The sequence below is a fragment of the Coturnix japonica genome, chromosome 4 (genome assembly GCF_054131305.1).
Source record: "Coturnix japonica strain WE chromosome 4, WE-NBRP24, whole genome shotgun sequence".
NCBI classification, from domain to species: domain Eukaryota; kingdom Metazoa; phylum Chordata; class Aves; order Galliformes; family Phasianidae; genus Coturnix; species Coturnix japonica.
This window is the reverse complement of record NC_140666.1, coordinates 42255555-42270242: the sequence shown is the minus strand read 5'-3', so window position 1 is coordinate 42270242 and position 14688 is coordinate 42255555. Positions and strand designations below refer to the sequence as shown.

The 14688-nt window shown below is 41.8% G+C and overlaps 1 protein-coding gene across 1 annotated transcript; it reads left to right on the top strand.

Annotated features, from left to right (window-relative positions):
- Positions 1 to 2371: 2371 nt before the first annotated feature.
- Positions 2372 to 14205, top strand: CYP2U1 (cytochrome P450 family 2 subfamily U member 1). The gene is made up of 5 exons (XM_015861355.3): positions 2372 to 2981; positions 6048 to 6680; positions 9469 to 9630; positions 10672 to 10839; positions 11219 to 14205. The coding sequence occupies exons 1-5, from the start codon at positions 2558 to 2560 to the stop codon at positions 11395 to 11397; spliced, it is 1566 nt and encodes a 521-aa protein (XP_015716841.2). The 5' UTR covers positions 2372 to 2557; the 3' UTR covers positions 11398 to 14205.
- Positions 14206 to 14688: the final 483 nt, after the last annotated feature.

The window sequence follows — 14688 nt, the reverse complement described above, 5'->3', positions numbered from 1 at the left end:
TTGTAGTAGGATGTAATGAGTCAATGTGAAAGCCTTAATTAAGATGATTGAGATTATGGAAGATAAGTTCTTATTGGTTTACAGCTTCATAAGCAAATTTAAGATGAGAAGTTCCTTGTGCCTTCTGTAGCAGTTTTTCCCCCCTCTTTAGTTATGGTTTTATGTTGCATATAATAGAGGGTAATGCACTTCCTAATCATTCTAAATAGAGTCTTCAGGCAGCATTATCTACATTTTCTCTCCAAGAGAAATGAAAACCTATAGCTCTTGTTAAAGGCTCCCTTTTGATTGACAGTTGTGAAAGTGCTGATGCCTTTAAGATTAGGCTATAGTATAGTTCCCATCTTTGAAATAAATATGATCCAATAGTGAGAAAGTGTGAAGTCTTGCACCTCTGCATGCTTGAAAGTGCAGGTGAGGTGTCATGTGTAGGTGTGTGAGTGAGCAGTCTGTATAGACAAATGTGCCACCTTCTCTGTTCTAAGGTTGCACCTTTTTTATACTGAAGGAGTTCTTCCAAACCATTTACTTTTGCTACTTCAATAAACAGGCTTCTCAAAGACTTGTTTTACAGAACTTCTCTTGTCTATGCAAAGACTACTCCAGGACTAGTTTGTTTCTGCTTTTAATTAAACTAACCATCCAGTTAGAGAGGGATAACCTAGTGACAGTCTATATTGTCTCACTGCTCTCAGAGCTGGCTTTAATAGCAAGAGATTTGGAATAGCCAAAGGGAGAGAATTAAGTCACCTGTAACAGCTCTAATCCATGGTGCAATATAGCTTTCCTGTAATAACTAGTTGCCTCAGACAAAACTATCTTTTTTAAAGAGTGCAATATAAGTAGAAATACTAGCAGAAATATATGACTGCATGTATAAATGCCCTGCAGAAATGAAGCTTTTTGTGAGCACATGGCAGGTTCTGGCTAGTGGGTGACTGAGTGCGGATTTTGTGTTAGCATCTGCTGTGAGTGATGGAACTATGATTGTCAGTGTGCTAGATGCTACTTGGAGAACCTCTAAGCATTTTCCATATGCTTTTAACAAAGTGGGTTGTTTTTGGTTGGTTGGTTAGGGGTGTTTTTTTTTTGGTTTTTTTTTTTGTGGTTTTTTTGTGTTTTTGTTTTTTTTTTCCCAAACTAAGTGCCTGTGGAAATAAAGAGCTTAAAAGTTGCCTACAAACTGAAACACACAGAAACACAGCCTGTTGCTGAGGAAAATTATTGCTAGCAACTACATAGAATGACCAATCAATGGTCTAAGTGTTGTGATAGGATTCACAGGCTGACAAAATCTGAGAGAAATATTATATTGCTTGGAAGAGTTTATTCTCTTTAACTTTCCAGTTCTTTTGCTTGGGCATTAATACTGTAATTTGGTTATCTTTAAAGAAATGTGAATCGATTTGAACTTTCTTTGTGAACTATTTCTTGGAGCAGACTGAGGAATGGACTTTCCAAAAGAGCTGAAGTAAATGGAAGGTGGCTTTTATTACCTTGTAGTAGGAATAGTTTCCAAGGAAAGCAGAATTACTTTCTCCAGCCACTTGTCAAACAGGCTTAGAAGGAGGTGAGGCTAGATTGCTTCTATGTGGGGGGAAAACTAATGTCTTTTAAGATGTGCTAAATAGCTTGACTATATATTGACGGACTGCAGAACATAAAGCTTCCCTTGAGACTCAGATTTTCTTTTGTTCAGATTAATTTTCATATTCTCGTGCTGTTTTTTCCTAATAGGTGCCTCTTTTGTGAACACTGTAATTGAACCTCTGAATTTCTGCCAAATATGGACAAAGTCAATCTGCATTCTGTTCTGCTTTAAGGTGATTTAAATGGGATCTTAGTTTCTGCTTTGTTTCAGCAGTAGTGAAAGTTCCACTTTCTGTTTATATGAGATGAAAGAGGTTGCATACTGTTGCCTTAATTGCTTGGAGAAAAACAGACCTTGACCAGTGGAAGCTTTACGTGTGTCTAAAATTCCTGTAACTTCTGTACACTTAACTTGCAATAAAACCTTTTCACTGTAGCCCAGCTACTGTTCTATGAACTGCTTGTCCTTCTCTCTCCTTAACCATTTGACTGCTTAAAAACAACAATTTGATGGTAAGCACATATTCCTTTAATTTTGTGTGTGTGTGTGTTGTTGATGAGACACTTGCTTGCAAACCTTGAAAGAAGAGCCTTTAAACGAGGGCCTGTTACATTTAGTGCTGCAGCACCTGCTTGAAGGAGCAGGCAGTAGCCTCGTGTCGCACCTAAGGGTTACGTCTGAGGCTGCTGGTGCTGAGCTGTGTTTGGGAGGGGAGTTCCTAAAGTCAGGTTCGTTAATAAGGGATGTAGGCATTCACCAAGAGCAGCTCACAGCTGCCACTGGCTCTTTCTCCGTGATTGCGGCTGTAGCTGCCCACGCCCGGCGGCGTCCGGGTAGGGGGTGGGGGGGTCAGCCCGCCTCAGGCCTCGCCTCCCGCCCGCCTCCCGCGGCCCGCCCGCCCCCGCCATCTTAATCCGCTACGCACCGGGAGGGGGCGGCGAGGGGCGAGCGCTGCCACCTGAGAGGATGGCGGCGGACGGCGAGTGGCTTCTGCGGGCCCCCACCGCCACCGAGCTGCTGCTGGCGGCCGTGTGCTGGCTGGGCTGCTACTGGATGCTGCGGCCGCGGGCGCCGCCGGGGCTGCCGCCGGGCCCCGCTCCGTGGCCGCTGGTGGGCAACTGCGCCTTCGCCCTGCTGCCGCCGCCGCTGCTCCGGAGGTGGGTGCTGGAGGTGTGGGGCCGCGGTCCAGGCTCCCCCGTCTTCTCCCCCCACGTCTTCCTCACCGGCCTCACCAAGATGTACGGCAGCATCTTCCGGCTCTTCGTGGGCAGCCGGCCCTTCATCGTTCTCAACACCTTCGGGGCGGTGCGGGAGGCGCTGGTGCAGAAGGCGGAGGTGTTCAGCGACCGCCCCTCCGTCCCCATCGTCCTCTTGATCACCCACAACAAGGGTAAGGGCCCGGGCTGGGCTGGGGGGATCCGAGCGTAGCGGCTGCGGGCGGAACGAGCCGAGGCAGCGAGGGGAGAGGCGCTTCCTCACGGCTCCAACCGAGGTCCGCTAGCAGCCCTATAAGCATGGCTTGGGAAAGGGCAAGAGCAGCGTTAGCTGTGCTGTAAACAAACAAACACACGGCAGCGGTGGGAGGGATGCAGCTCTCCCCATACAGCACTGCAGTGGGGTCCTGCCGCTTGGCAATTAGTTCCATCTGGAAGGTAGCTGCAGCTGTGATTGGGAATAGGGAGGTACATGAGGTGAGGTTTGTCTGTAAAACGGTCCGAATTACGCAGAATGGCAGCAGTTGGAAGGGACCTGAGGAGATCACTGAGTCCAGCCCCCTGCTAAAACAGACTCCCTGCAGTAGGACACACAGGTAGTCATCCAGAATGGGTATTGAGTGTCTCCATAGAAGGAGACTCCACAGCCTCTCTGGTGCTCCGTCACCCTTATTGTAAAGAAGTTCTTCCAGATTGTTACGTGTCACTTGACATTAGCTGTCACAAGGAGGTGAATTCCCCCCTGGTGTTGTAAAGTGAACTACAGGTGTAGCGTACAGTGCTCAGAAGGGAGTAGGGGAATGTGTTACGGACTGCAGGGGCTGCCCAGCCCAGCACAGGGAGCTTCTCTGAAGGCTGCTGGAAGTTTCAGGTGCCTTCGCCGGACTGAGTATTGACACATAACGGAGTACTTGACCTGCACTATACAGGGTTACATTACTGGCAAGGCAACAGCTGCAGGTACAGTGAGCTTCAATGGATATTAAGGATCATCAAGTTCCAACCACCTGCTGCCATCAGGGTTGCCCGTCACCAGATCCAGCTGCCCAGAGCCCCCATCCAACCTGGCCTTGAACACCTCTAGGGTTGGGGCAGCTGCAGCTTCTCTGGGCCTTCTCCAGACTGAACAAGCCCAGCTCCTTCAGCCTTTCTTTGTAAGAGAGGTGCTTCACCTCTATGAACATCTTCATGACTCATCTTCCAGCAGCTCTATGTCTTTCTCATGCTGGGGACCACAGGGCTGGAATCATTACTCCAAATGGGGCCTCATGAGAGCAGAGAAGATGCCGTCACCTCCCTCACCCTGCTGGTCTTGCTGCTATTGATGTACTTCAGGATACAGTTTGCTTTCTGGACTGCAGAAATATATTTTAAACTTTACTGTTACTCTGTATGAGCATAATGTGAAAGGGAGGAGTGCTTATCTCAGCTGAGTTATGTAGGATGCAAATAAATTATTGTGTGTGGAGGAGAGCAAGCAGAAGCATCCCAAATGGCAAATAATTGCATTCCAACAGCTGCATAGCAAAACAGGGAGAGTCTATAGAGACTGTCAGCCCTTGTAGTCCTGCCTCGGCTGCTTCTAGACACGGACACGGGGCAAGGCAGAAGCTGAATGTTCTTTGTCATGAATTTTGTTTGTCAGTGCTGCTGGTATTACAGCAACACTAAACCAAACACTGAGAAATTAAGGGGGTGGGGAAATAACCTTGGGCAGAAGTTGCTGTATTTGAACTTTTCATGTAAAAAGGGAGTTTTTGTTTGCTTGCCTTTGTGTTTGTTGCTTCATTTATTGTATTGGAAGGGGTTTTAATTCTCTGCAGTTGGCTGCTCTTCCACTGTTGTTCCCTGCCAGGGAGACAGTTGGCATTTTAAGTTATCCCTGTTACTCTTACCCTTTTCTTTCTCTGTAATCTGTTTTGCTCCTATGTTACACTTTTCCAATCTGCAAATCAGTTCTTGATGTTCTGCAATAGTGAGAGGTTTCAGGGCGTCAGGAGTGCTGTGCAGCCTCTATGCGTGACTGCTGGAAAGGTTTGTTGCCTTGATTAGGAGAGACTTTCTTACATCCGAGATAACCAATCAGTTTTCTTATGTGAGGTTACCTGGATCCTGAAACTAATTTTCCCAGTGTCAGAAAGAGGAAGTTGTGTTTGTGCTGTCCATTTTAAGGACATTTCTTGTGGGAGAGAAATAAAGTGTTGCTTTGTTACAAGATATCCACAGGTCTGCACACACAGCAGCCCCTAACCCTGACAACTCAGTTTATTGGTTATTGGCCAAATGCAGCCCCTCAATAAGCCTCTTATTTCACCCACCCTTGTGTTTCCTTGATGGCAGCAGCACTAATAGGAAATGTTGCTTTAAAAAAAAGAGGATCTGAAAAGTTTTGGTTCTGTTTTAAAAGTGCTAGAGAATAGATAATGGTTTTGTACAGCGAAGGTGAAGCTCAGCTGATGACCGGCTTGTACTGACTCATCATAATGTTCTTCCTTGTTTATTGGGGCTATGTACACAGAGTCTTAAGAGAAATGTAGGTGACATTGAATATAGAAAAATTTGTGACCTCTTCCATTTCAACTTAGCATTGAGATTTGCATTTGGTACAATAGACGCTGCTGTTATAAAGTCACTTTTTATTTCCAGGCAAAATTGACTATATTAGGAGAATGAGGGCAGCACTGGCCCTTGTTTTAATGACTATACACTCTCTCAGGTTAACCGTGGAGTATTAGAAAGAGTTCATTTAGGTTGTGCAGCAGAGATGTTTCTGTTTGTAAGTGTGCAATATTTGTATGAAGCTGATGAACAGAACTGTATTTCATAGTGATATTATCTTGCAGAGCATGTGCCTAGAGGCACCAAAATGTAGAGATGCAAGTCAGGCTGTTGCCACATGGCTCTGAATCCATCTTCACTTTCTGTGTTTGCAGCATGTGTGTCCTCTGTAGGTAAAAACAATACTTGTAGTAGAACTATGTACACACACAAATGGAGAGAAAATAGAACAGAAAAAGAAAGAATTGGTATTTTAATATCACATATTGCGTCATGCTCAAAGAATTTGTATCTCAGGGTGCTGAAATTCTTCCTCCTCTAGCTCCAAACCCAATGCTTGGAACAGCTGCTGTGTATCTTTTCCCCTTCTTTTGACTTATGGCTTTCAGGCCTGCCTAACTGCTTCCCCTCTTTCCACTTGAAAACAGAACAGCTTTGTTTCAGACTGTTCTTTTCCCTTCCAGGTGTTATTTTTGCACCTTATGGCCCTGTGTGGAAGCAACAGAGGAAATTCTCTCTTGCGACACTGCGGCATTTTGGAGTAGGAAGACATAGCTTGGAGCCTAAGATCATTGAGGAGCTGAAGTTCATAAAGGAAGAAATGCTGAAGCATGGGAAGGATTCATTTAATCCCTTTCCGATTATTCGCAATGCAGTGTCTAATGTTATCTGCTCCATGGCCTTTGGCAGGCGTTTCAATTATGAAGACGTTGAGTTCAAGACGATGCTGAAGAACATGGCCCGTGCACTGGAGCTAAGTGTGAACAGCTCTATGATCCTGGTCAACATCTGCCCTTGGCTATACTACCTTCCCTTTGGGCCTTTCAGGGAGCTTAGAAAAACAGAGTTAGATATTACTGCTTTTCTAAAGCAAATAATTGCACAGCACAGGGATACACTGGATGCAGCAAATCCCAGGGACTTCATTGATATGTACTTCCTCCATGCAGAAGAAGAGAAGAACAACAAGGAAAGCAGTTTTAATGAAGACTACCTATTTTTTATCATTGGAGACCTGTTCATTGCAGGCACAGACACTACTTCCAACACGATATTGTGGTGCCTGCTCTACATGTCCCTCTACCCAGAAGTACAAGGTAAGACTATTCTTGGTGTTCTGTAAACTCCACTTGGATTTTCAGAATTGAAAGCAAACAGAAACACTATTGAAGTAATTAGGGGTGCTGCTGCATGTCTATGATATCTATGTGCAATTTGAAAAGCTGGTATGTAATTAAACATCTTTTTCTATCCTCCCCTACTACGATGATCTTTTATTGTTGGTGCTGTATATTAACTATCTCAGCTGTCCTTTATGCTGCGACTGTGCATTGCTTCTGTTTTGGGACAACTTTATTTTTTGCAAGGAACTCAAGGGAACCTTGGCATAGTGGTTTGGTATTACAAGAATTACAGTTCATTTTGATTAAATATTTTTTATACTTGGTCTTGCTACATGTCATTGCAAAGGCAACATTTTTCTTTTAACCTATTTGTCAAATATAATTTGTTGAACTTATATAAAATAAAGCAACTGATTTATTAACTTATTAGCAGCGTCTCATGAAATCCTGCACAGCAAATTCACTCCACTAAAGTAATTGCCAGATATATGCAGACTGAAACCTCATCAGGGTGACGGATTCCACTTGGGTAATTCTGCTTCAGTTCTTAATAGTGAACCACTTCCCCTTTGCCCAGGCTTCTTCATAACCTGGAATGAAGAGTAAAACTCAAGTTATCGAAGAACAATTTAAACCAGGAATACTTTTATAAAGTACCTGAAATTTTGAAGTTATCGTGTACTGCAGCTGCTTTACAAATTAGCCAATGGATGCTTGTTTACAGTACCTAACTCTGCAGTGAAATCTTTAAATAGGTCAAGATCATAGTTTATTGTACAAAGTCAACACAAGTTGTTGGGCAAAGATTGCAAAATAGGGTGCCATTTCAGTGTATACAAGATAGAGTTCACAGAGGACGAATTGCCTGGGCTCCTTTTGTTTTTTATGGTTGTGTGTTATCACTGCTTGACTTGATAGGCAGTTACAAGAATTAGATATGTTGTGCATTACACAAGTGAGAGCTGGACCGGTTTTGTGTGCTGTGTTTGTTTGTGTGTTTGAATCCCCCTTCCCTCTTGTCTGCTAATGAATATGTGATCATTATTCTCTTTTCTTCAGTTTTCTACCACTTGTACTACCTTTCTACAATTGCCTTTCTCCTTATGCCATGGCTGTTGTTAAACAATATGTTTAATTAAGCTCAGTACCCTAGAGTGGATACATCTCTTAGTTGTGTAATATAATTCTCTTACTTCTAATATCCCATTCTTTATGTGTCCTGTTTGCTTGGAAATTAACGTCTGGACCTTATTTTTCTCTCTCTTCCCTCAACCCCCCTTCCCCTCCCCAAGTAAATTTTCTCCTGTCCCCTAAGGGGAATACAAGAAAATGCAGCAGTAGTAAATGCAGGCAAATATTTCCTGGAAATGCAAAAAAATGGCTAGCAGCATTTTGGCTGCTCTCTGTGTAATTGCACATATCTTCACAAACTCCTAAGAAGTGTTGTTCATGATAAAACAATGGTATGACATTTGGCATGGAGCAGTCAATCTCCTTAATCTTCCTTTCTTTCCCTCTGTTACTGTGAACTTGCATACCTGAATGAAAGGCTATGATGTGCCAGAAAAAATATAAATAAGAATGAAACTAGTAGTAAAATCCACAGACCAAGTATCCACGGGCCACACTATTAACAGATCCATTACTGTTAAGCTATTTCTCGTCGTGTTCTTTATATGAGAATTTGTTTTCCCAGCAAACCCAGTAGGTGGCAGCAAGTGTTCACTCATCACTACCCCTATGATATTTCTGAATGCTCCTGTCTGAAAACAGAGAATCAATGAGAATCTTGGACCAGTGTTAGGAAATCTTGGAAAAGGCAAGCAGGTGTCAAGGGTAAAAAAATGAAAATGGGCTTATTTTTTAATGAAAAGTTGATTTTGATATCTTTTCCTCTCAGGATTTTCTATTGCTCTCTAGCCAGATTCTGAGTTACCTGGAATAAAAGCAGCATCATTCAGTCCAAGGGCAAAACAAATCTTGTGTCCTTGAAACTTCTCTTAATCAACTTCCTTGTGTGCTGAGCCTTTAGTGAGATGACAGGAGGAGCAAGTGTTTGGAGATTCTCTGTTTTTCATGAGAGTGGAGATGAGCTCAGTTACTTCTGTTTTTTTCCTGCGGGGAAGGAACACCTGATGCCTTCCTGGGTAAATGAGAAGTAGCTGAGTTTAGGTTCTGTGAGTAGAAAGTGGGAAACAGCAAAACAAGAGCTGTGTGGCTGTAATGCCTGCAGTAACAGCACCAGAATTCCTGCTCTGGAATGATGTACACAGAGCAACCATATTTAAAGCTTTCCCTTCTCTTCATCACCTTTTCCAGTTCTGAAAACTGACTTTTTAGCCACCAGCTGGGCCATACAGTCTATGTTGTCTTCTTCCTTTTCTTTTTCTTTCTTTCTTTCCTTTTATTTTTAAGGCAGGCCAGGCTCTTAATGTTTTGACTATTCAAGCTACTGTATAGTTAAACTGTTAACTAAGGTTACAACTACATTTGGAACTGAAACAGAACTTTTCCTGTGCTTAGCCACCATAGCAGCACAGTCAGTGACTGTCCTCTCTGTAGCTTTACTCCAAACATTTGTCAAGATTGTCCTTGGTTGGTTTCTTCATTGTTGAGACTGTTCTGTAGGCTTATGCTGCCACAGTTATTTTGGCTAGAAGATCTCGTATTGTCATAATTTTTGACAAATTTATGTAAACACTGAAGCACAGATAAGTGAAATTGAGGTGATGCCTTCTCATATATTGTACTTCTTACACAGAGAAAGTTCATGCAGAAATTGAAGCAGTTCTAGGACGTGACAAAGTTCCCTCTCTTACCCACAAGGCTCAAATGCCCTTCACAGAGGCAACCATTATGGAAGTGCAGAGGATGACTGCAGTTGTTCCCCTTTCTATCCCACGAATGGCTTCAGAAACTGCTGGTAAGCATTTTTAGAGACTTAACACAAAGAGTTTCTTTTGTAGATGAAAATCTGATGGGACATCTGGTGAGAATTTACAGAGACCTCATTTGTCTATTAAAACTTGTAGCTCAAGTGCAAAAAATGCGATTTACATAGAGAGTAACTGAGCTTGAGATATTCACTAAGGTGAGCAGCATGTCTGACCTGATGTCCCAAATGCCTCTCTAATTTAGAGAGATGTCTTTTCTGGGTGTCATTTTATGTTGGCTGATGTGATCTGTAGTAGTTGGAAGTAGTTGTACTTGGAGTTGGTTTTGGCCATCTGACGCAGAGATCTGAAAAACTTACTTACAAGTAACTGATTTGCTAAAACTTAAAAGGCAAATACAGTGCAAATAATAATAATAAATATATTTCCTGAATAAATATATTTCCTGAAGTCCTTTTGTTGTCTGTAGGTTTTCATAAACATAGCTGAGAACTGGTTTAAGTCAGTGAGAGGTAGCAGTACTTGGCTTTCAAATCCAGTTCTGAATTGATTTGATTTTTGGATGTTTTGGCTTGCAGGACAATAAGGTGCAACACTCTTAAATGAGACCAGTTGCTCGAAAACCCTTTAGTGATTACACATCAAAACACATGCCTCTTCCCTACCTCCATCATCTCTGCACAGAGGTTCTGTAACAGCAGAGAATTGGGAGGAAACTAGGTTATAGCATTTCCATTCAGCAGAATGCATTCATTTCTAATGACTGCTGCTGTGGTATTGGCATGCTGAAGGAGGCTTTGGAGAAGAGTAACGTGACTGAGGCTTCTCAGCTGTCTTTTCCCTGCAGGGAGCTATTGCCGTAACTTGGTTTCTTTCCAGCTGCTCTGGCCTGTGTCTGAGCCAGCCAGGCTAGCAGAGGTCACCTTTGCTTCAACTGCCTGCTACATTTGCAACCCACAGCTACAGATCCATATTGTTTTTTGTGATGTTTTCTTTTTTTTAGTAAGTCTCCTGTTTTTACTTCTAGCAGCTTATCAGATTCTCTGTCTTTCTGCTTTCTTTTTTCGCAGTGCTGCAGGGATATACTATTCCAAAGGGCAGCGTGATCGTGCCCAACTTGTGGTCGGTACACAGAGATCCTAATATTTGGGAGAACCCCGATGACTTTCAACCAACAAGATTTCTGGATGAAAATGGCCAGATAATTAAGAAAGAGGCATTCATTCCTTTTGGAATGGGTAAGATACCCACATATTGCTTTATCAAGTGTAGGGCCTAAGAGACACGAGATATAAAAGGACTCGCAGGACTTGTTTTATCATTGTATTTGGTGCCTTGCAAAGTGGGTTCTTAAAAGCTGCAAATGCCAAGCAGAAATGATGAATCCTGCTTTGATAATACTTTTCTTATGGATGTAAGTACTGTTAATATCAAGCAGTAAAGCTGAGCAAAACTCAGACTCAAATACCAGAGACCAAAGCTTTGGAAGTCCATAAGTTACCCATAGCTAGAGCAATTCTGCATTCGGAATGCACTGTCATAGGAATTGCATGTGTGTTAACAAATGAATCAACAGCATAAAAAACACTAATAAGTCTCTTTCTAACTGTTCTTTAGGTAAACGTGTGTGCATGGGAGAGCAGTTGGCAAAAATGGAGCTGTTCTTAATTTTTGCAAGCCTAATGCAGAGCTTTACCTTTTTGTACCCTGAAAATGCTACAAAGCCATCTATGGAGGGAAGGTTTGGTCTAACTTTAGCTCCCTGTCCATTCAAAATAATAGCTTTGAAGAGATGATACAACATCACAAATAATGGAAGAAATGCTGCACTTTTAAAACCCAGCTTTATTTTCTTTCCAGCTTACTTTGTTGCTTTCTTTCCAGAAAAAATACAGTAACTGCACAGGCTTTCATACCAATGAGAAAGAGCCATTTGCAATTCTGGATAGAGAATTATTATTATTGTTTTTTGTCAGCTGTTGCATTCCACAAATGAACTGAAAATAGAGTTTGTAATTTGATATTAAAACTTGCTGGGCTTAACTCCTCTGTTTGTTAAGCTAGCGCTGCTTGCTTGTCAAATGTTAATTGTGGGAGAATGGGCCAAAACCATCTGTTAATACTGTAGTGAATTTGAATTGTTATTTTGGTGAAAGCAATATGTGAACTTTTATCATACGACTGAAGGACTTCATCTTATAGAAGAATTAATGGATAGGAGAGTGTTGTTAGTGTTTTCTGTGCAATGAAACATTACAAACATAATGGAGTTCAAGTAATGCACTTTATTGAAGGAACTAAATGATACTTCTTTAACCTTGAAGCATTCTGTCTGGTGAGTAACTTACAGGTGGAGACTGGATCGAATCAGTCTCTATTCCTGGATCTGGATGTCCTTGACTATCAGAGCTTCCTGTAAACATGCAGGTACCAGCTCTAAAAAAACCATGCCAGGCTCATTTGGAGGCCTAGTGAATTGCTGCATATGCTAAGTTCTTAACTTGGGGATACAAAAGGAATGCACAGCCTCTGAATACAGATAATTTATTTCTAAATATAAAAGACAGCTAATTTCTCTAGCATAAAGCAGAACTCTGGTGCCAAGCAGGTATCCAATACTGTACACCTATGATAACAGTTCCCTGTGTTGCCTGTATCACAAGTGATGGTCTGTCCTCTGGCTGCGGCCTGGATGAGACCACCAGCCTATTCATCAGGAAGACGTCTGTATGGATAATCTGGAAGCTATGGCTTGCACTAAGGTTCTTCCTTACAGGCAGTATGGATGCTACTGCCACTACCTTTTTGGCTCTGAAAACTGGAATCTTACATCAAACACACGCCAACATTGTACTGCAGATGTAGGCCTTAAAAGTTTAGGCACGGAAATTAGGAATCTGACATACCTGAGGTTTGGCTGTAGAGGTTGCTTCTTTGTTATCTTCTATATGGTGTAAAAAGATCTGTAGTCCACATAACATTAGTGTATCAGAACCTTACTGTTTCCTCATGTATAATTTTAGTGCTGTTTACCACTATCAAACTGAGCATCGAGGAAGCCTGTTCTCAGGTATTTCAGAATGGGGCGCTCAGTCTCACTGCCTTTTATTTAAAAGGATTTCAAATGTCTGATGTTTGAGGGATGTGCAACTGTTAACCTGTACATAAATGTTCTTGGCCATCCTTCAATCTCTTTATAGACTTTTTGATCTAGCAGGGTTTTATATTCAATTAAATAAATACACGTGTACTCTTTTAAGGAATTTTTTCCCCCTTATTGGAGGTCTAGAAAATACCAGTCATCCTCCAGATGTTAAGTTCACTGGACTGGAAGGTGAAATAAACTGTAAAGTGAAATGGGGAATTCTGTAGAAGAAATTAAACCTATGTTGTAAAGGAAAATATAGTTCTTAAGCTCTAAATTATCTCTATTCTTGTCTCTTTTTAAATCAAATCTTTAAAAGCCAAATAGTGCCTGGCAAGGACTGCAGGATACTTTGCATTTCAATTAAGGTTTTTTGCTAGCTGTTTTAAATTACATTGGTTGCTCGTGTACCCCACCACTGTTGTGAGACCTTCCAGTTTTTATTAAGGCTAGCTTATGACTTTATAGTTTAGCCCATGCTGTGCTATTATTGTTATGATTTTGTATGGAATTTTTGAAAACCCCATCGCACAAGAAATTGTGTTTGGTACCAATGCTAACGAACTTGCAGTCAAAGCCAACTGCATTGGATTAATAAGCATTTATTTATTTAGCTTTATGTTTTCCACTGAACAATGTATAGTTGGGATTTTTATCTGGAAGTCCTTAAAATGGCATATGCTTAATTGCAGAGCTGAATTAAGTGCTGATAATGTTTATCTATCTGTCAAAATGCCTCTTTAAGCAATATAATGATGTTGGTGTGCAACTGATGATTTATGTATCTGTCCTTTTAATCTTGAGGACATATTTGAAAAGCACTTTAGTATTGTTGGTTTTTTTTCTTTACTGATTCCAAAGAAGACTCAATTCACATCACCACGTCGTAGTATGTGGAATTACATGGATTTGTGTTCATCTCGCCTGCTGAGCTGAGTGTGAAATGTCACCTTTAAAAGTCGTCCTCCTACAAATAGTACTTTGGGAGCGCAGTTCCTTGGCAATACCTATAATCAAACACCCACAGCGTAACAAGCTGCAAACCCTGATATGATGCTGCAACCACGTCAACATCCGCCAAAATGCGAGATGATGTTGGAAATAACAACAAAGACTTGCCTTTCATTGCTTTCAGACGCACTGAGTTTATGTAGAACACTATGATAGTTAACTAAACAATAGCAAGGACGTATTAGCGGTTCAAACCTGTGTTGCCATCTGTGGTAAACTGTAAGTAAAGTGGTAGCAGATTTGGTTTATACTGTAAATGCATCCATCCCCTCCTATTATTATTTTTCCAGAGGACAAAGCATCTCAAATGCCTTACTGAAAAAAAAAATATGTATGTTTGTATAAGCAAACAGCTATTTCTGAATGCAGAAAATGTCTTGGTTTCTGAAAATGACTTCAGAATTTGCTTCGGTATAATTTTATGTTTAATAAAATCATTCTTAAGTAAGTGACAGCTTCGCGTAGTCATTTAAATGGATTCTATTTGTTGGCTAAGCTTGTGATATTTCATGTTGTACATTTCTGAGTGAGATGAAGAGTCAAAGGGGCAGGGGAGGGGAAAACTAGAATTGGTAAAATATATCAAGTGTGTTGTGAGCAAGTAATAGAGTATGCTTCTTTATTCTCACATTGCAGCTTTAACAACCCTGTTACTCGGAAAGAATAAAAGGAGAAGAATGCAGATGGGGAAGGTAAAGGGAAGAAGCTGCTGAGGAGACACACAGTGTGAAAACCAAGGTGGAAAAGGAGCAGAGCAGCGAGCAGAGCTGAGGGGTTGTTTTGTGTAGAGAGGGCAGAGATAAGGGGGTGCCACATGCAGAGCTGGGTGGGCCGTAACTGGAGCACTTATAGGGAGCAATATAGTGGGTGTGAGCCCAGCTGTATGAGAGCTCAGTGCAGAGGAGTGACTGCTTTAAGCCTGGACTTATGG

Bases quoted from the DNA above. Each gene is read 5' to 3' on its own strand.
- CYP2U1 (XM_015861355.3), top strand. From the start codon at position 2,558: ATGGCGGCGGACGGCGAGTGGCTTCTGCGGGCCCCCACCGCCACCGAG. The intron at 6,681-9,468 runs GTAAGACTATTC...CTTCTTACACAG, and splicing joins CCTCTACCCAGAAGTACAAG to AGAAAGTTCATGCAGAAATT. The intron at 9,631-10,671 runs GTAAGCATTTTT...CTTTTTTCGCAG, and splicing joins AATGGCTTCAGAAACTGCTG to TGCTGCAGGGATATACTATT.